The 20187-nt window shown below is 43.9% G+C and overlaps 1 protein-coding gene across 1 annotated transcript in view; it reads left to right on the top strand.

The window, feature by feature from the left end:
- LOC120808356 (steroid hormone receptor ERR2) overlaps positions 1 to 15735 on the top strand; it is a 35660-nt gene extending 19925 nt beyond the window's left edge. Inside the window, exons 4-7 of the mRNA XM_040161236.2 lie at positions 3566 to 3676; positions 4115 to 4276; positions 9345 to 9614; positions 11767 to 15735. Of these exons, the coding sequence (XP_040017170.1) occupies positions 3566 to 3676; positions 4115 to 4276; positions 9345 to 9614; positions 11767 to 12011 (788 nt within the window). The 3' untranslated portion in view covers positions 12012 to 15735. The remainder of the gene's footprint in view (positions 1 to 3565; positions 3677 to 4114; positions 4277 to 9344; positions 9615 to 11766) is intronic.
- Positions 15736 to 20187: the final 4452 nt, after the last annotated feature.

The following is a 20187-nucleotide window of genomic DNA, read 5'->3' as shown; positions in this document are numbered from 1 at the left end:
ACGGTGCTGCTGGGTACCAGAGCAATTCCATCCATAAAAACTGTATCACGCGACAGCTGGCTTCGAAGGCGCTCTGGGCCTATCAGGATAACTTCCGTTTTTTCTGAGTTTAGCATCAGGAAGTTGCCAGTCATCCAAGTTTTGATGTCTCCAAGACATTCTTGGAGTCTAACTAACTGGTCCGTCTCTTCTGGCTTGATCGACAGATACAGTTGAGTATCGTCTGCATAACAATGGAAGTTTATGCGGTGTTTCCTGATAAGATCGCCCAAAGGAAGCATATAGAGGGTAAATAAAATCGGTCCAAGTACAGAACCTTGTGGGACTCCGTGACCAACATTGGTGGTCTTTGAGGATTCACCGTTTACAAGCACAAACTGGGATCGGTCCGATAGGTAGGATTTAAACCAGCTGAGTGCAGTTCCTTTGATACCAATTAAATGTTCTAGTCTCTGCAACAGGATACAATGGTCTATGGTATCAAATGCGGCACTGAGGTCCAGCAAGACAAGAAAAGAGATGAGTCCTTGGTCCGATGCAAGTAGAAGATCATTTGTAATTTTCACCAGTGCGGTTTCTGTACTGTGATGCACTCGGAATCCTGACTGGAAATCCTCGAACAAAGCATTGTTTTGTAGAAAGTCACATAATTGATTTGCGACGGATTTCTCAAGGATCTTAGAGAGGAAGGGAAGATTAGAGATAGGTCTGTAGTTAGCCAACACCTCTGGAGCAAGAGTAGGTTTCTTAAGAAGAGGTTTAATTACAGCTACCTTGAAGGACTGTGGTACATGTCCTGTTAACAAAGACAGATTCATAATATCTAATAAGGATGTGCTAACTAAAGGAAAAACTTCCTTAAGCAGTTTGGTCGGAATCGGATCCAAGAGACAAGTAGAAGATTTAGACTTTGAAAATAAAGAAGTCAGTTGATCAAGGTTGATGGAAGAGAAGGCATCCAAACAGGCATCAGGGCCCACTGCTGCATCCAAGGAGGACAGGTCGGCACTGGTTGAAGGCAGGAGACCATCAATTTTCTCTTTGATAGTCAGAATCTTATCATTGAAGAAGTTCATGAAGTCGTTACTAGTGAGGTCCAAAGGAATACACGGCTCGACAGAGCTGTGACTCTCTGTCAGTCGGGCTACAGTGCTGAAGAGAAACCTGGAGTTGTTTTTATTTTTTTCTATTAATGATGAGTAATAAGATGCTCTTGCGTTACGGAGAGCCTTCTTATACGTTTTAAGGCTGTCTTGCCAAACTAGCCTAGATCCTTCTGATTTGGTGGAACGCCATAATCGTTCAAGCTTCCGCACAGTTTGCTTTAGGTTCCGTGTTTGAGGGTTATACCACGGAGCAGACTTCCTTCTTGTTGCTATTCTTCTTTCCAGAGGAGCAATAGCGTCCAGCGCCACTCTCAAAGAGCCTGTAGCAGTATCGACAAAATTATCGATCTGAGACGGACTGAGGTTTTCACAGGAGTCTTCTTGTATCTTGAGGCAGGGCACTGAACTTAGAGCAGAAGGAATGGCTTCTTTAAATAAGGCTACAGCGGTATCCGATAAGCGTCGACTGTAGAAACCTTTGGCAGGAGGAGGTGGTTCTGATAGTAGAAATTCAAAGGTTATCAGACAATGGTCCGACAGGAGAGGGTTCTGTGGAAAAATTGTTAAATGTTCAATCTCAATCCCATACACAAGAACCAAGTCGAGAGTGTGGTTGAAACAGTGAGTTGGTTTATTTACACACTGACAGAAACCAATTGAATCTAACAATGAAAGAAATGCAGTACTAAGGCTGTCGTTGTCGACATCCACATGAATGTTAAAGTCACCCACAATAATTACCTTGTCCGTTTTAAGGACCAAACTCGTTAAGAACTGTGAAAATTCAGAAAGAAATTCTGAATAAGGACCTGGGGCCCTGTACACTATTACAAAGAGAACCGGCTGGATTATTTTCCAGGTCGGTTGCGAAAGACTGAAAACCAGGCTTTCAAATGAGTTACAATCCACCTTAGGTTTAAAGTTTATTAAAAGGCAGGAGTCATAAATAGCTGCCACTCCCCCCCCTCGGCCTGTGCCTCGGGGAATATGAGTATTAACATGACTCGGAGGAGTCGCTTCATTTAAACAGAAATATTCCCCATTCAACAACCACGTTTCAGTAAGACAAAATACATCAACATGGTGATCTGATATTAGTTCATTTACCAAAACAGCTTTAGATGACAGAGATCTAATATTCAAAAGACCCCCTTTAATTCTCCTATTTTGTTGCACTATTGCATTATTAGTTTTAACTTTAATTAAGTTATTTACTACAACTCCTCGGTTGTTTACCTTTAACTTAGATAAGTGTGTCCGTGGGGCAGACAAGGTCTCTATAGGGTTCATTATGCTGAGTGACTGCTCAGATTGAAGCGCAGAGAAGTGTGTAAGACTGCGACTCTGCTCCCTGGTGTGCGCGCGTCATTAAATAGAGAGAAGCTATTGACTTGATTTCATATCAGGAGTGCACGCACACTGTTCCCTGAAGCACAATCTATCATTTTAAATTTACCTTAACCAAGAGTAATGGTTGCAACGACTGCTGAAGCTCCATCTGTCGCAAACGGAGATCCAAGCATCCTAACCGGCTAATTAAAACCACATCCGCATGTGTTCAAAGAACGAGAAGTCTATTTGCAAGCCTTATTGATTACTTTAAGGCGTACAAATGGAAAGCTGTGTTAGGAGAGGGGCTCTCGATTTAGCTTCAATCTGCCAGGCATAAAATGATCTCACTGTGTTTGCTGGGAAGAATGAGCTCCCTCTGGGCACGGCGGGTAATTAGGTTAGTGGATAGTCGGTGTCAGGAAATTGAAAGACCATCCTAATCGGATTCTTTTGTTTCCAGGGGAGTCAAAGGGATTTCTGCGAGTCACTGGGAGATCTCGCACGACTCAATTCCGCTTGACCACGTAAAATGTGTTTGCTCTCCCTCGATGCCCAAACAACTTTTAATACAAGGGTGTAAACCCCCGCACGAGGCATCACATGTGTCCTCTGAGGTGGCCGCAGAGATAATCCCAGATGGTCCATTTGTATATTAATTAGGTTTCTGCACTTTCATCCGCAACAAGGAGGTATTGAACTATTCCAGTAAAAAGGAACAAAACGTGTTGTTATACAGGAGTAGCGGCATTATTTTAAAGTAAAAGTCCTCCTCGACGTGCTTGGTTTTCCAGTTAGCAATACATTCTGAAGCTGTAACTATTTCTGGCTGCAGCTGTATGTGCTACTCTAGAAGTAGTTCTCAGTTTCATAATGAATGTATTGATGGTTAAAATGATCAAATCTGATCTCTGCCTTCCAGGGATTTTCGCAGCAGTGGGCTGCTGTGGGAAGCTGATGCTCGAGATGTATGACTCAGCAAAATATATGCGATGTGTCTTCATTAGAAGTAGTTGTAGCTAAAGTAGATTATTTAACTGCAAGAAAATTGGCTCTAAAATTGGTTTGGTTTAGCTGCCATGTTCTTCACGCCTGTGTGTGTGTGTGCGTGTGTGTGTGTTTTTTTGCAGGTGTGCGTCTGGACCGGGTGAGAGGTGGGAGACAGAAGTACAAACGGAGGTTGGACGCGGAGAACAGCGCCTACCTCGGCCTCGGCATCCCCCCTCCGGCCAAAAAGCCACGTGAGTCGCACAGTTTGTGCTTTTTGTTTTTTTACATCTCACACAGTTTATTGTTGCCCATTTGGCCGGAAGTTTAGCAATGCAGAAAAAACTTTGCCTTTTATGTCAAAGCAGCAATTTTGTTTGTAGACATGTTGGGACTTTGAGGGCCGTAATAAGAAATGTATTCATTTTGATTTTTCGTTGTCATGGGGACAGAATATGTGGTCATCCATGCTAGTGTTGATAACCAGGCCAAGCTGCACCGTTTATTATGATATACTAGACTATCACTAGATGTATTATTTATTCATACTATTTTTATTATGTCTCTGCCCCAGTATAATTCCTTCCTTTTTATTTTTTTACTGTATATGCTGTCACCTAAAACCGTCTCACAGCACTTAACGTTACATCTCTCGCTCGCTCTCTCTCTCGCTCCCTGCGTCCGTTTTTCAGTGACGAAGATCGTTTCCCATCTGCTGGTGGTGGAGCCGGAGAAGATCTACGCCATGCCGGACCCCACCATGCCCGACGGAGACATCAAGGCCCTGACCACGCTGTGCGACCTGGCCGACCGCGAGCTGGTGGTCATCATCGGCTGGGCAAAACACATCCCAGGTAGAGGAATGACGGGGTTTCTCGGATCATAATCATTTCTCGATTCAACCATTTCAGGCACTCCAAGACGACAACATCAATTGATGAAAGCGAAATACAAAATAGTGTTTCATTTTTATAGACAAATAAATGAATGACACAATAAGTAGAACGAGGATTATCGTACTAGTTGTTTAAGTAAACTTAAAAAGTGTTTTTAGAATGTGGTGATTAGTGAGCTTTCGTTCACTAAATGGTGATTCATAGATTATATGTTGCTGGTAAAGTAAGAAAGTAAACACACATTTGTACTTTAATTTGCTGGAACGAATGCTCAAGTAGTTCACCGACTGCCCCCCCCCCCCCCACACACACACACACACACACACACACACAAACAGAAGATAATTAACATCTGCTACTCATGTGCACCTAAGGGAGAAGTTGGTCCCATATTCTAAAATCTAATCAATAAAGAGCAGCTGAAACCTGTGATTTGACTGGGTGGGGTGTGAGAGTCTGGGGGGGGGGGGAGGGAGATCCGCCCCTGTGTCAATGTATTCCATTTCAATCCCAGACTTAAGGAAGGCAATCCTCTTACTTACTTAAGCAGGGTACACAGTAAAATTGATTTATTTAGGGAAATAGTGATTGATTTAGCTGCTTCCGTGTTGACAAATTCTTAAATAAGTCTTGTTATGCAAAATGTCCGAAGGATCTTCTTTTCCGTTTATCTCTCTCTGTTGAAACGGACACTTTGTGCTCCAGGTTGTTTATTGCGAGCACAGGTTGCACTCAAATTAGAAACAACCAATTAAACACTGTAATGCATTGTAGTACCGTTGCAAAAAAATGCCAATTCTTTAATTTATACTGAAAAGCATAAACAAAAATCCTCACACTCTTAAGAATCTGGAACCAATGTGTTCAAACCAATAATTATTACGATTATTCTCCAGAGGATGATTCACAATCAAATTCTAAACATACATCAGCGGCCGAGGTGCAGAAGTGAATCCAGCCGTCATATTTTTCATTTACATTTTCTAATGCGGAATTATTGATCTTGGATGCCGCGTAGATCCAAATCCACACCTGGCGTAGTTCTTAAAGGGGCACGTGACACTCTGGGGACGTTTTACCCGCAGCCACCGGGTCAGAGTGTCACCAAGTAACGATTAAGACAAAAGGGGTCCCCACAGTTTAACAGTCCACTCCCGCCATTACACTCATAGCCCACTGCGCAAATGGCCTTAACGACGAGGTAATAAGAGTCATTACTGCAAATCGCCCCGTTAATGTAAAAGTCCTTCAACATCCAAACGTGGAGAGGAAACACGCAACCTTTCATGTGCATGTTTTCCGGTGCATGTTGTCGTTTTGTAGATATCAATTATTTGTGGCAAACAGTCAGACGTCAACGGCAACTTAGTTCACAGTGCAACGAGTACTCGGAATATAAAAGCGAATACTTAGATCAGAAGCTTTTGAAGCACAAGAGACGTGGGTTTCCTCTGAGTTGAACTCGTAACCAGGCCGGCGTTTGATTGGCTGTCGCACAAACTGTCATGAAAATGGAAACAGAATTGCGCCGCGGTTGTCAGGAGGTCAGAGGTGGCCAATCGTTTGTGCAGCTGTTAACACACGCACACACACACACACAATCTCACACATCTAAGTGCACACAACATGTGTCGATTTATATCCCTGGCAACGGCATTCGGCGCCCCGGTATTTAATGTTCAGACGGTTCGGGATCGCTTTCTTCCTCTTTATTCTCTCCCTCTCACTACTATCATATCTTTCACGCGCACTCGCTGGCTTCCTTGTTCTCTTGTTCCCTTGCCCCCTCCCTCCTGCTCCTCCGGCTCACACAGGGCCCTCTAGTCTCATTATTACCTCTGTCTTTTTATTAGGCCCATTAGGGCTCTTAGGAGGCCTGTAATGATACTAAATGAATAGAGAGTGAACTGCTGTCTGTTTTAGACCTAGCTCTCAATGACAGCTTCAAGCTTCACTGCCAACCGCTCGGCCTCTTCATTGCGCGGAATAGGGATTCAATTACTTATCGCATCTGTACCTCCACTGTGCATGTTGCAGAGCCAAAAGCACTCTTCTTTTCTGAAAACGATCACTAGCGTCCCACGGTTAGCTGATCCCTTTAGAGAAACAGGCGCACAACATGCTGTTGGATCCTTTGCTGCGGCGGCTCAGTGCGACTCTGCGGTCCGAGTGAGCAGACTTGATCCAGCGTCGCTAGTTTCAGTGCTAGCAAGGCGAAATGGACTTTGACACTCGAGACGCGTGTTTGCAATACCGAGTGCCTCTTGTGGTCGGGGTTCGGCAATAAAAAACGCTTTGGTTAAGGTCTGATGTTTGCACATTAGTCAAGTTAATTTAGACATTTTCACTTTTCAGCTACCAGGATTTTTTCTTGGATGAACGCGAGAGCTCCGAGTGCTACACTAGGATTAGAATAGTTATATAAGAAATCATAATCGGAACATTTCCACAATACATATTATTTTAGTGATAGTAAAAATGCATCAACATCTTTAAAACTATATTTTATGTTTGTTTATTATAAGCTAATTACTTGAATATCTGCTTCCATAGAAGTAAGAGACTCATCCCATTTAAAATTTCTGTTTTTTAAAAGCAGCATGTAAAGTATTAATAATTACAGCAGCCTTTGCTGAAGGTACATTTATTTATTACCTCTAAATTTTTTTGAAACCAATTTTGGGATTATTAGTTTGTTAAACTGCATAACCACATAAGGCATTCGCCACAGATAATCCCAGCTAGCTCGAGGTAACCAGCGTAGCTCGGCGGTCTCCAAAACTCTCATTTCAGCTTCTTACTCCAGTAAATCCACACAATGTGGTGTGTTTGTGTTGCCTTTAAATGGATCAGTAAACTCCAGATTGATTTAGAGTTGGATTTCATCCAACGACAATGTGCAGTATCTGCAATTTTGAGTATCTTGCATGGTCTCATTTCTGCGCCAGCGTGTTTTTTCCTTAATTTCTCTTTTACTGGTCTTGTGTTTTTAGGGCAGCATAGTAGATGCTAACACAGTTCACAGTGCAGTAGAAGCCTCAGTTCATACTTTTCTCATCACGATGGGACACAACTGCAGAGATGGAGACTTGAACATCTCCTAGTTTGCTCAATATTGTGTCATGTTTGGTCAAACGGGTGAGATATTGATATTTCATCAGGGGCAGTCGCCTTCCACAGCGACACTTGACTGAGCCACTTGCATGCAACACGCAAGGCGCTCCGGGGCGACCTCCCACCTGCCCCCTCGGGGGGCCAGAAAGTCACTCCATTGCTCCAGTAAATTGAGTAGAAAGAGGAGACAGCTAAAGAGGGTGATGCTTATTTTATCAAATGTTTAAGAAAAAAGGGATGGTGCCTCAATTGTCTGAATCATTGCTCTGATTTCTTTTATTTCTCACATTGTCCACACGCGTAATATTTTTTAGTCATGGTTTCTCTCTCATTATTCTGAATACACCCTACGGGATTGAACCCATTACTTTTCTTGTCCTCTGGGGAGTAAATCCCTGATGCAGCGTACAGTATCTGCATTCAGCGATCCCGTAGTCCCTCCACCCCCCCCCCCCCCCTCTATACGTGTACCGGATGTCCTCCATCAACTGTCTGTTTGTCAGATCTGAGGCTCGGATCGATCCCCCTTTCGCATTTGGTGGACTGATTACAATCTACTAATCAATGACACCCCCAGTACTCCTTTCTCTCTCCGTCTCTTCCTCCTGCCGTCGTCTCTCTATTTGCTTGATAAGAACCGTCGGGATGACCTCCTTTAGGTCGACCCGCCTCGTTTCCGCCCTGAGATTCAAGCAAGCAGCGTGGTGGGTTCAAGGCCCGCGGGTCAATAGCCCCCAATCACCCACCTATTCACCGTGGAGCAGTGAAAGGCATTGTGGCGCTTGAGGGTCCTTTCAGATATCCGTCTGTTTGACGTGGCGGCGTGAATGTCGCGGCGGAGGGTTGACGGGTCGACCTCGAGATCTTGGATGGATTGTTTCCTCCGGTGCCGAAGGTTGAACCTGAGAGACAAAAGGATCAAGAAGGTGTCTATCAGGGGCAAAATGTTTCGGTTTGCTGGATCACAATACAATATGTTCCTCTGTATTGATGATAATAACAATAATAATAATGCAGTACATCGAAAGAGAAGTCCCGCAATTTTTTGACATAAGTTTTGATGTAAAACGCACACATAAGGAGCAGATTAATGTCGACCAAACACAACTCTTCTTAAATAAACTGCGCTTTATTACCAAAAAGATTTCTGCAATCTGTCTTTAATTACGGTGGTTTTTTTCTATAAAGGTCATGAATTACTCTTGTGACTTTACAAAACAAATGGACAATAGATCATCATTAAACAAACGTAATCCCCTAAACGCCTCGTTTAATCCTCTCTGGTTTCACGAGTATTATGAACCTAGCTTTAATCCCCGTATTCATTTGCACTACTAATTGATTAACTTTATACAAGTGATGAAGGCATTATAGTCCAATGATGTATGCTTCATATTAGGACTTCATATTATGCTTCATATTAGGACAGCATTCAACAGAAATAACAATCACGCGACAGAGGCCCCATTTATCAGCCCATTTCATTTGTTCAATTTTAGAATCCATAATTCTTGCTTTGAAGAAGAATATTCCAAGATGTGGTGAGCTTTAGGACTGGCTTTGCCCTCGCCTACAGCCGTGTCCGGTGTGCTTATGCGGTGGCTCGCACAGAGCCCTCAGTGGTTGAAGCCCCCTCGGCTCAAGTTTCAAAGGCCTCCATACTCGACTGATTTATACTCTCCCCTTAAGCCGCCGCATGCAGTCATCGGCCTCTGTTTCAAGCTGGACTTCTGCGGGGATTACACCGGGTTGTACACACGGCCCATAAAACGTCCAGAAGGACCACGATGTCACATTGCAGGCGAGGGTTAATGGGTTGAACTCGTGTTTTCCTGGCGCGGTTGTGCAGTGCGAGTGCAGCGACGCCTGGAACCGAACTCTCACATTTTAGTTTTTTCCAACTTTTCCACAGGTTTTTCCACCCTCTCGCTGGCCGACCAGATGAGCCTTCTGCAGAGCGCCTGGATGGAGATCCTGGTGCTGAGCATCGTGTTTCGCTCGCTGCCCTGCGAGGACGAGATCGTGTACGCGGAGGACTACGTGGTGGACGAGGAGCAGGCGCGGATCTCGGGCCTGCTGGACCTGCACGTCGCCATCCTGCCGCTGGTCCGACGCTACAAGAAGCTGCGCATAGAGAAGGAGGAGTTCGTCACGCTCAAAGCCATCGCCCTCGCCAACTCGGGTACAGTTGACTTCAACCCCCCGCTCTCCCCCTCTCCGTCATTAAAAAAAATATATTGATGGAGTCATGGATCTGAATTGCACATAATCAAGTCGGTGAAACCTGGAATACGAGGTTCATGAGGAAGATCTAACTGACTTTTAAATGTATATTCTTTAAAAGGTAACGTCAACAGTCGCCGAACATCCTCTATTTTGGTAGTGCAAGCTGTATCTCTATATTAAATCTTAAATAAGTCTAGATCTCGTTGGCATTCAATTAAAGCAAACAAAGAAAAGAACCAAAAAAACGGCACGTGGTTGTTTATATCTGGCGAGCCGATCACCTCCACGCTGAAGGGCCCCCGATAAGAGGGGACAAAAGGGTCAAGAGCATGGTTGTTTAATTCAACGCTCGTGTGTGGGAGAGCGTGTGTACATCTATATTTTAACTTCACACACATACGTGTGTGTGTGTGTGTGAGACTGTCACAGTGCGCTCTCTTTCTCTCCATCTCCATAACAGCGGCTGCCAGCGCGCCTCAGCCGAGGGAGATATATTTAGCATTTCATTAGGAAAACAGGGGCTGTCAATAAAATGTGTTAAGTGGAGTGGAATGAGCGTTGGGGAGCGACGGGCCTCGTTTGTTCCAATGTGAAGATGCTGCGGCCGTATCGACAGTTTGCTTTTCATGGGGCTTGTGTCTCCCCCCCCCGCTAATCAATGCCTGTTAGGAGTCTTTTCTCCTGCCTGACTGGAAAATGAAAAATGCTGAGCCCGGAGCTTTAGTCTTCTGATGACAAACTCTCCGTGGGAGAGAGGGGAGGATAAATGGAGTGGGGGGGTGATGGAAAGACAGGGATGTAAAGGTAAGGGAGACGTGTGAGAGAGGAAGGCCGGGGGTTGAGAGGGAGGCTCAGGGAGGGCGAAAGGGCAGCTTCGGCTCGTTTGAACGCAGTCTCGGGGAGAGCGCTTCGGCTCCAGGGGTCCTGCGGGTGTGACAGCTGTGGAAATTCATGGCCATTGATTTTGTAATTAGCGGAGTATCGATGGGATTGAAGCCAGGCTGCTGACGGATTACATGGAAATTGTTGCTTCAAAGTTAGTTTTGCATTCCGCCCCTAACATCCCTCAACACACACACACACACACACACGTATGAAAACGCTCTCGCTGTGCATCCACACACACTGACACACATTTTTTCTCTCACATATGCTCCCACAGCCATACGAGGATCAGATCAGAATTAACATGAAGGTTTCAAATGAAGAGCGCTGGAACACATGTGCGGTCCACATAGCCTAGTTAATTTCCCAAGATAGAAACGCAATTTACACAGAAGGCGACTGGTAAAAGAGACTTAATCAGTCGGTTAGGAACATAATTAGCCTTGTACTTTCCTTTTTTTTCTGCCTCATTTACATGTTTATACGCGGCCTTTCTCCACTCCGCAACTTTCATGACAGATAGCGGCGCTGATCTAATTCCCTTCAATCAGCGGCCCGCGTTCGGTTTAACGTCAGTAACGCAGCGTGTTTAGGATGATACAACTCGGGCAGGTTGTCCTCTGGAGGACAAGCCTGTTTTGTTTTTTTTATTCCCTGACTTGAAGACTTATACATAGAGAGCGTTTTTTAATAAGTCTCGACCGGTTTTATTTTAGAGGCTATACATAAGGGGGCCAACTGCTCTTTCTTATGGAAATGAAGGCCATCTGCCGCCATCATTCAGCTGAACGATATCCTGGTAATGCAGCCATCTGAATTCATTAGCAGGCGGATGTATGTGGTCCATGATACCAAAAGAAATGAATCTTTTTTTTTTTTTCTCCTGTCCCACGGTGTATTTATACAGACCCACAGTACCTCTCCTTTTCCCTCCCTAGAGCTCTGGCCACGCATAGGCATTTATTTAAGGACCGTCATTAACTACTACCAAGAGAAAACCTCTCTCCAAAATTGCATGTTTGCAGAGACTGAATTTAAAGGCAGCCGATTCCAGCTGCAAAACACCACCTCGTTGTCGTGGATCTTTTTGTCCTACTGGAGATCAAAAGAAGATGTTTGCTTTCTTTTAGACATTTGTCATTAAATATGAAGCTTCAAAATAACTAATAGAAAAAAAAAAATCTTCTTCCCTTCATCCCTTCCCACCACCTTTCTTGCTGCAGACTCCATGCATATAGAGAACATCGAGGCGGTCCAGAGGCTGCAGGATTCCCTCCACGAGGCCCTGCAGGACTTTGAGGGCTCCCAGCACCCAGAGGACCCTCGACGGGCAGGCAAGTTGCTAATGACCCTGCCTCTGCTCCGGCAGACCGCCACCAAGGCCGTCCAGCACTTCTACGGCATCAAGATGCAGGGGAAAGTCCCCATGCACAAACTATTCCTCGAGATGTTGGAGGCCAAGGCTTGACCCCCGGGCCAGATGTTTGACAGACAGCTGCGTCACTCAATGGGAGGAGAGGGACAGCCCGTGAAAAGAATAAAAGGTGGTGTGCCAACTCACAGTGACAGGATGACGCTTGGACTACTGATTTAATTTTAACACTTTAAAATGGTTATAAACATAAAAGAGAAAGGGACTTGGAATGGTTTTTAAAAAGGGTGAATATCAACCTGATTGACATGGGATCATGGTGATGTGTATAAAGATGCTGTGTACAAAAATCAGGCAACCGAGGTCTTGTTATAGCCAGAGACCCATTGCTCTATATCACCTGAAGCTTCTGTGATTTTTGTTTCTTATTTTCATCTCAAATTGGAGGTATGTTAATATAAATGTCCTGAAGAACTGTACGGCTACGCAGCCACATAATGTGCTTTTGTTTCTTTCTTTCTTATTTTTCCCGTTTCTCAGCTGTTAAAGCAATAGTCTCTAACTGGTCTACATATAATATGTGTACTGTATATTGTGTGAAATTGCACTGGGCGGGTAGGGGCGAGAGTTGTTAGACATATTCTTATATTCGTCATCAAAGAACGCGACCAGGGGTCTGTGAGATTCTCGATTTCCTCGTAATATATTTACCTCGTAGTAGCTTCATCAACCCAGCGGTTGTGGTCGACTTGGTGCTGACAGAAGGACTCGGGTTGGATCGTAGTTGACAAAGTGTTTGCACTAAGCATCGATGAATAACGTGGCAATAATGGGTATTAAATTAAGTCTCAGTAAGTGTTTTTTTATTTTTATTTACAGCCACAAAACTCACTCCTCACTTCTCTGCGTCTTCACTGTTACACGCAAATATCGGCATTTTAGTTTACTGTGAATAATACCCATGACTAGTATCCAGTGCTGAAGATTTTCAGCTATGTGTTTTTTTATTTAATTACAGGTACAAGAACTATCTATGCAATTTAATGCAATCTAAAACTGTTCTGTAGTGCAACCTGATAGCCCAGCAATAAATACTACCTTTGTGAAGTTTATAATGTTCAGTTTGTGTCACACAGGTGCCGATTCAACTCTGGTCATTTTTTTTTTTGTCCACAGTTTGTGATGGTGCGGTATTAGATTGCATTATATTGTATGGGATTTGCTTTTTCCCCGTATTGATCCCTCTTTGTTTAGGTTCAAACAAGTGTCACTATATTCATTGCAATAGTTCCATGTGAGCCTTTCTTTTTTCTTTTGGTCAAAGCCTTGTGCGTTTCAAAATTCTTCATGCTAGCCTCATGCGTCAAATCCTTTAATCTGATGTGATATTTTGAGGGTATTAAATATTGTAGCTGTATTTCAGGCGGAATTTGACCCCTTTTATGACTTTGCCAACTTTGAAACTTTCTATCTTTGATTGTTGAGACCTAGAAAACTCTTCGATGAGTCAAAATCTCAAATGACGGACGTTTAACAGATGGCTGCCGGTTTAAATGGTGCAACAGTATAATGACACTTGTGTTTCTGAGCCTCACTTGATTTCCTTTCTGATTTGAATCAACAATAATGACTGATAATTAATAGATGAAACTTTCTGATATTCTGTGTCTTTGATAATTATTTTGCTCATGTTTAATGCAGGTGCCAATCACAGACGTGCCCTGTATTTTCGTTTCCAGAAAATACTGATGCAAACTAAGTAAATCTTTATATTACATTAACGATAATATAACTTTTTTTTAAGGCAATCTATTTCCGTTGTTCAACAAGTTGCCAAATTATTCAAGGAAAGCAATCAGAATAATGTGATACAGCTATAAACATATAAGATCAAAATAATGAAATAATCCGCTGCTCTTAGGATTTTATTGAGACAGACGTTGTCCCTCATGGACACTTTGAAACATCAGTGTCTTCAGAGTGTTTTAAAGTGCCATCCAAGCCGAGCAACCAGTAACTACAGATGTAGGCCAGTTTCTAACTTGAAAAGATCCCCACAGGAGCAGAAGCTATTGATTCCCCGTAATGTAATGCATAGATAATTATAACCCAATACGGTAGAGAATACAATTCCCATGATGCACTTCTCCAATTGTGTAACCAGCTGGTTGAAGCGACGGGCCGCTGTACAGTAGAAAACTGAAATACTTCCAAATGAAAAACTGATAAAAATGCATTTTTTGGGTCAGCCAGTGATGTTATTTACACTGGTTGTACTTTTACTCTTCTAATCATCCAGCTGTGCGTTCTTTCATTTTCACCATCGTTGATTAAGGATCTCTTACCCTGAAGCCTAAAGAGATAAAACCCATAAGAAAGTCATGCTTTTGTTTTCCGCGGTTGGACGGGCGAGACTTTTGAGTGTTGATCAACACGTTCTGGCCCAAAACCAAAAACATGGGAAACCGACCTTCTCTCCTCTTCCTCGCATACTTCCTCTTTGCCCTTTGACGACTGTGGCGGCCAATTGTGTCCCAACTTTCCCTTCTTCTCAAATTAATATAAGAAAATAAAAGAAAAATGCTTAATTCATTTTCAGAGTTCTAAAACTGTTCTACTACATCCAATTAATTCTAATTGTCTCCTAAGCTGAAATTCTCAATAGAAATGGAGCAATTAAATTTCTGCTTTGGCGCTGCCTTGGGGACGAGAGACGTTTCATTTGGGTTGTCGGTCGGGAGGGTTCGTCTAAACCTTTTAAAAGGCGATTTCATGCGCGTCTGTAATGGTTTCATCACAGAGTGATCACTGGGCTATGCAAGGCAAATATGGCCACCGATGTTCCTCGTGTGGAGGAGCATCAGACTCGACATTTAGCTGTGCTTTGTTGCCAACGCGGCCATGCTGTAAAGCGCTGTACGTCGCAAATGTATTGTGCATCTTTCACCATACTTATACTGTCGCTGATGTCCACTGAGCTCGTATGATTTGAACCCACATCTCGCCTGAATAGCGGTATAATATTAATCACTGTATTGAGTCATTTGAGTCTGTTATATTTGGTCTTTTTCTTTTTTCCCCGCGTCCCTCAAGGCTGGAACACACACACACGCTTGTTTTCTCAACGATTTGGTCGTCAGCACAGCCGGACGTAAAGCGAGCGAAGCAGTCTAGACCCTATACCTCAATTCACGTTTTGAAAATCACGCTGGGTTTGGAAACGGGCCATGGGTACCTCCTGGGAATCAGTGGCACAGAAATAAAGTGACATCACTGACTGGGTATTAAAAAAAAAAAAAAAGATGTAGATGAACCTGCTGCAAATGGGGGGAGGGGAAAGTGGAGGGAGGGATGGGGGGGGATCACATTCCTCGGAGGAGAAAGCTGCTCATTCGCTGTTCCATTTGCAGAGTTATCTCCGTGCACTCTGAGATGACGAGATTTACATAAAACACGGAGGAACCTCCGCGGCCTGCGCAGAGGACCCCGCTAGGTGTACGTACCGCAGACACGTGATTACCCGAGAGGTTTACCCCCCTCAAAAGCAACGTGGTAGCAATTGTGATGTACGAATCGAGGTAAAAGGGCGCGTTGCTTCGTGTGAATTATAAACTTGGAGAAGGACAATGTTGGGACGAAGAAGCAAAAAGCCAACAGCTTGGTTTCACTGCAGTACTGTGTGGCGTTTTCTTCTTGTGTTTTGTTTGTTGTGTTCATGCCTAATGTACCCATGTGTAAATATATGCTTTTTCTTTTGGAGTGAGTCCGATCTAACAGTGCACTGAATGTACAGTGACAATAAAATCACATGGTTTATGTATTCCCTGCAAATTATTTCTTCAAATTATATCTACAAACAAGGGAAGGAATCAATCTTCAAAAAGGTTTCTTGATATTTACTGACCAGACAAACTCAATATATCACTCTTTCTTTGGAGGGATTATACAAGTTGCTTTATGTATGTGTATATTACTTTTACTTCCGTTAATAAACCTTATTCTTTGCATGTGTACATATACAATTTGGGCTCTCTGTTTAAAGTATCCTAACCACTAGGACAAGTGCGCTGCTGAGAAGCAACAAGGAATCAGGAAACAACAAGCGAGCGTCACTTGAACATAACGGAAGGAGAAGTTGGGGGTGTTGCTTGCTCTGCCTCCATGGATTACCGTACCAACACCATATCTTTGGGTTTATAAAACGTTTTGAGTGTCAGTTTGACAACCTCTTTGATAAACGCGAGGATACGGAATTAGACCGCTGGTTTTAGCTTTAAACAAGTCAATTAAATTCCATATTGGAGTCTTTTCCCTCTGCAATTATGCTGACACTTTACAATGTAGCAAACTACGCATTTTATCGGAATTTCTCACAAGAAGAATATGTTTATTGGATGAAAGAAAAAAAGATTATTTCTGAAGTTAGAAACCCTCCTCAAGTTTGTTTTACAATCCTAAAAAGGTCTAAACTGTAAAAGCTTAATAAACATGAAAAGGTCTTGTCTTTCCCATTGATAATAAATAAATGTAATACAGTAACTAGAAATGTTTTGCAGTTTCTTTTTGCCACTTGAGATTGACATTCAATGGGTGTCTTCAAATAATAGCGTACGTTAATAATTTCCATCCACTTATATTCCGGCACGGCCGTGGCAAATGAAATGTGCAGTCCAACGGCGGCTAGCATGTGTGCATCTGTCCGTGTGCACTTGTGTGCTTAAGCAAGGCGGTGCCTTGGGGTGTAACAGCATCCCCCTGTCCCGACTGTCAGTTGGTTAGCTGTCTACACGGTGTCCCGTTTGACCTTGCGTTGGCTACAACACTGGCTGAATGCACATCTGACACACTCCCTTCCTTTGTGGTGCAATCCTGTGGAAGTCATTTCATTTACTGGGCTTTCAACTTCAGCCAATACGGGGGGAGGGGGGGGGGTCTGTGTTTAATCAGCCTGCCACAAACCATTGCCTTAAACAAAATCAACTATGATGTCCAGCGAAAAGATCTCTCAACAGAAGATTGAATTAAAAGAAATAAATGGGCTTGTCACTTTTTTTCATTTTTTATTTACTCTCTTGGCGCGGCTACGCCCGCCACTCCGTATTATTGCTGGAAATAACGACTGCGTATTAACTTGTGGATTGTTCTGCAGTAGTGTGGTGGGTGGAAAGCCGCCCCCCCCCCCCCCCTGCTGACACCCAAGGGCCACTGATAAATAACTGAAAGAAAAATAAATAAAATAAAAATCCCATAATCACTTGTCCCGTGAGTGTCTCACTGTGCTGCTCGCAGGATTGCAGTCATGCAGGAGGAATGAGGGCACGGCCCGCTGTCCCCACAGTGACTTTCCATCTTGTCAACCGTGTTTCATTCTCCTTAAATCGTCTCCAGCCGCCGGGGGGTGGGGGGGCCGTGCTTAAGAAGGGGCATTGACACTGTCCCGCCGCGGTCTGTTAATCAAACAACCTTGTCGGCTTCCTCTTTCAGGGAATCCATGATCACGCCGTTAGTGCAACCTTCACCACCACCACCACCACCGTACGGCCGCGCTCCTCTTCCCTTTCCTCGGGCGAGGATTATTCAGCGGCAGGAGGTGAGAGTCCACTGAAAATAGGCTGTAAAGTGTCAGTCATGGTGTTGTGTCTGACAATGTAACCAGGTGAGAGTGAGTGGAGGAGATAGGAAACCATCAATATGCTCCCTGTGTAAATTGAAGAAGGTCATGATTTATGGCTCCCGGCTACAGCACACATACATGCTGAATCTACTCTTTTTTTTTTTCCTCGTCACTTGTCTCCTGGCTCAAGGACGGACGGGTAAGGGTGCCTTTTTCTCTGCAGCCACCATGCGGTCTGTGGCTCTTTGTGATGGACAGCCCTGAGTAAAAGAAAAGTCTCCTCCAAAATGAATTGAGCGCCATCTGTAGGCGGCCCGCGGAGTGCGTCGCCGCCTCTGATGCAGGGGGAGAGCAGGGAAGAAGCAGACGTGCGTTGCTACCTGCGATGCACGTGTCTCTCTGGGTTGGTCATCACCTCATCAGTCACGTCTGTCTTTCGCTCTCCTTTCACTCGGGGACCCAGACGGATAGAGGGGGGGGGACAGCTGCGGGTCCGTTTTCTGAGGCCTCTGCAACAGCTGCAAACCCCTCGTGGTTGTGCATCTGTTCGAGTCTCGTATCTCGACCAAAGCAAAGTTGCGGTACAGTTCAAAGTGAGGTTCTTTTTGGGCATCACCCTATTACCCAGTGAGCAGATGGACATTATATGGTGGGGCGTTTTAGGCCTGAAAAAATGGACTTGCAATCCGCTTGCTTTCTTAAGCGATGAGAAATCAGGACTCGGATGTAAATTAATTGGAGGCGGCGCACACAATGAATACCATCAAGTCTTTCCCGAGTCTTAGAGTTGATTATTTATTGGGATGATTTATTAAGTCTGGGCGCCTCTGACGTTGTTACTTTGCCTTTGGAGGGAGCCAGACGTAACAAATGGACTTCTCATTAGCATTTGACCTCCACGTTGTGCTTTGTTTACCTGCCTCTCCTCACCTCCATATCTCCTTCGGCAAAATCAGGGCTTTCACAGAAGGCTGTGGGAGTGACACAGTTTTGTTGCTGGGCGGTTAAAGGTAAGTACCACATTTGCATTACAGGATCTCTCAAACAACTTGAGCATGCAGAAACAAGTGTGTGGGGGGGGGGGGGCTGTTCCTTTGGGACGTAGCCGCTCCCAGACGCTGTCGTCTAGGCTCCTGAGCCCTGACAGCTGCTGAAATCCCCAGAGATGATGGAAACAAGTATGAACAAAAGTTACAGTAAAGAGTCACGGGCACATCTTGTTGTGTATGAACCAGAAGTTTTTTTTTCACTGCTAATTGCTTGTGGCAAAGAAAGATTATGAATGAAGTGTATGGTATGAAATGGATTTTAGTGGTCTGTATGTTCACGTTTGTAAACATGGTCACTTTCCTTCACATATGACAATGATAATGGCACATTACGGTTTAGTGGATTAATAATAAAAACAGAAATGACATTTTAATCTAAGCTGTGAATAATATAAAATCAAATGAAAAAAAAAAGAAAAAAAATGTAGCTGAACAACTTTTGTATAAAAGATAAAGAGAAAAATCATTAAAATCGTAATTATATGCTCTGTGCAATATTAACATTTCCACGTTAAACGGGTAAGCAGGTCATGCATACTGTACGTGTAAAGAAAATCATAGGCAACAAGTAATGCCGAACCCCCACAAAAATACACACACACACACACACACAGACGTGCCAGACCGCGGGGTGTGGCAGGTAGCTGTGTGTGCTGTCATTAATTGCGCAACGAAAAAACTGTTCTCTAATTTATTTCTTCCCCGTCCATGCAAGAGTGATCATGAAAACCCATTCATTTCACAGAACACAATTTTCATATTTAATGAGCATGACTCCGATACAATTACAGTAATTAGTCAAATCTCACTCACGGCCAATGAAGCTTGCCGCCATTATTAGTGGATCGTATTAATGATGTTGCACATGTGGCGCTCGTAGGGTAATTGAGGGCATGTGTGGGTATGGGAGCAGGGAAAGCACTAGTGGCATCAGTCTGTTTTCTGTCCGTGCCGGGCCTTTTGCCACGTGGAGCTGTGCTTGATATTAACTTTGTTTATGTGTGAACATGGCGGCAGGCTGTATTTGACAACGTGGTCGACTACGGTTTCGATTCGGCCTTAACTAGGATAACTTGAACTCTGCATAAATTAAAAATTCAGCCACACATTTGGATCGTTGTTACGTCAGATGACCTGGAAGTTTTTTGCGTTTTTACAAGCTGCTTTGAAATAATTGCACATCGGTTCACAGCATCGCCGGCGTGCGCCGGACCCAGGAGGATCACAACAAGGAAGACAAAAGGGAGACGCTGGGAAAGCAGAAGCCCATTTACTGTGAGTGATGATGCCGCAGTGTCTGACATTTTGGAGCTTTTCTCCAGCTTCCCTTTCCAGACTGACCCTTATTAAACCTACGGAGCTGCGTCGTATCTTGAGTCCGCAGCAGGAAGCGACACATCTCCCCCTCACAAAGAAGAATTCACTGTGTGCTCAGTTTCTCTTTGTGTTGGTTCGTGCAGCTATGATGACGAGATTTTATAATGTGGACTTTGTAATACTGTATTTATAAATGTGTTGACATCGAGAGGGATACAAAAGGGAACATACGGAACTTTATTAACACATCGTAGTAAGTTACATCTTATGTTGTTTAATGGGCTTTGAACCA

This window comes from Gasterosteus aculeatus, chromosome 18, assembly GCF_964276395.1.
Source record: "Gasterosteus aculeatus chromosome 18, fGasAcu3.hap1.1, whole genome shotgun sequence".
Lineage (NCBI taxonomy): Eukaryota > Metazoa > Chordata > Actinopteri > Perciformes > Gasterosteidae > Gasterosteus > Gasterosteus aculeatus.
Note: the sequence above shows the minus strand (reverse complement) of the source record. Positions and strands in the feature narration are given on the sequence as shown.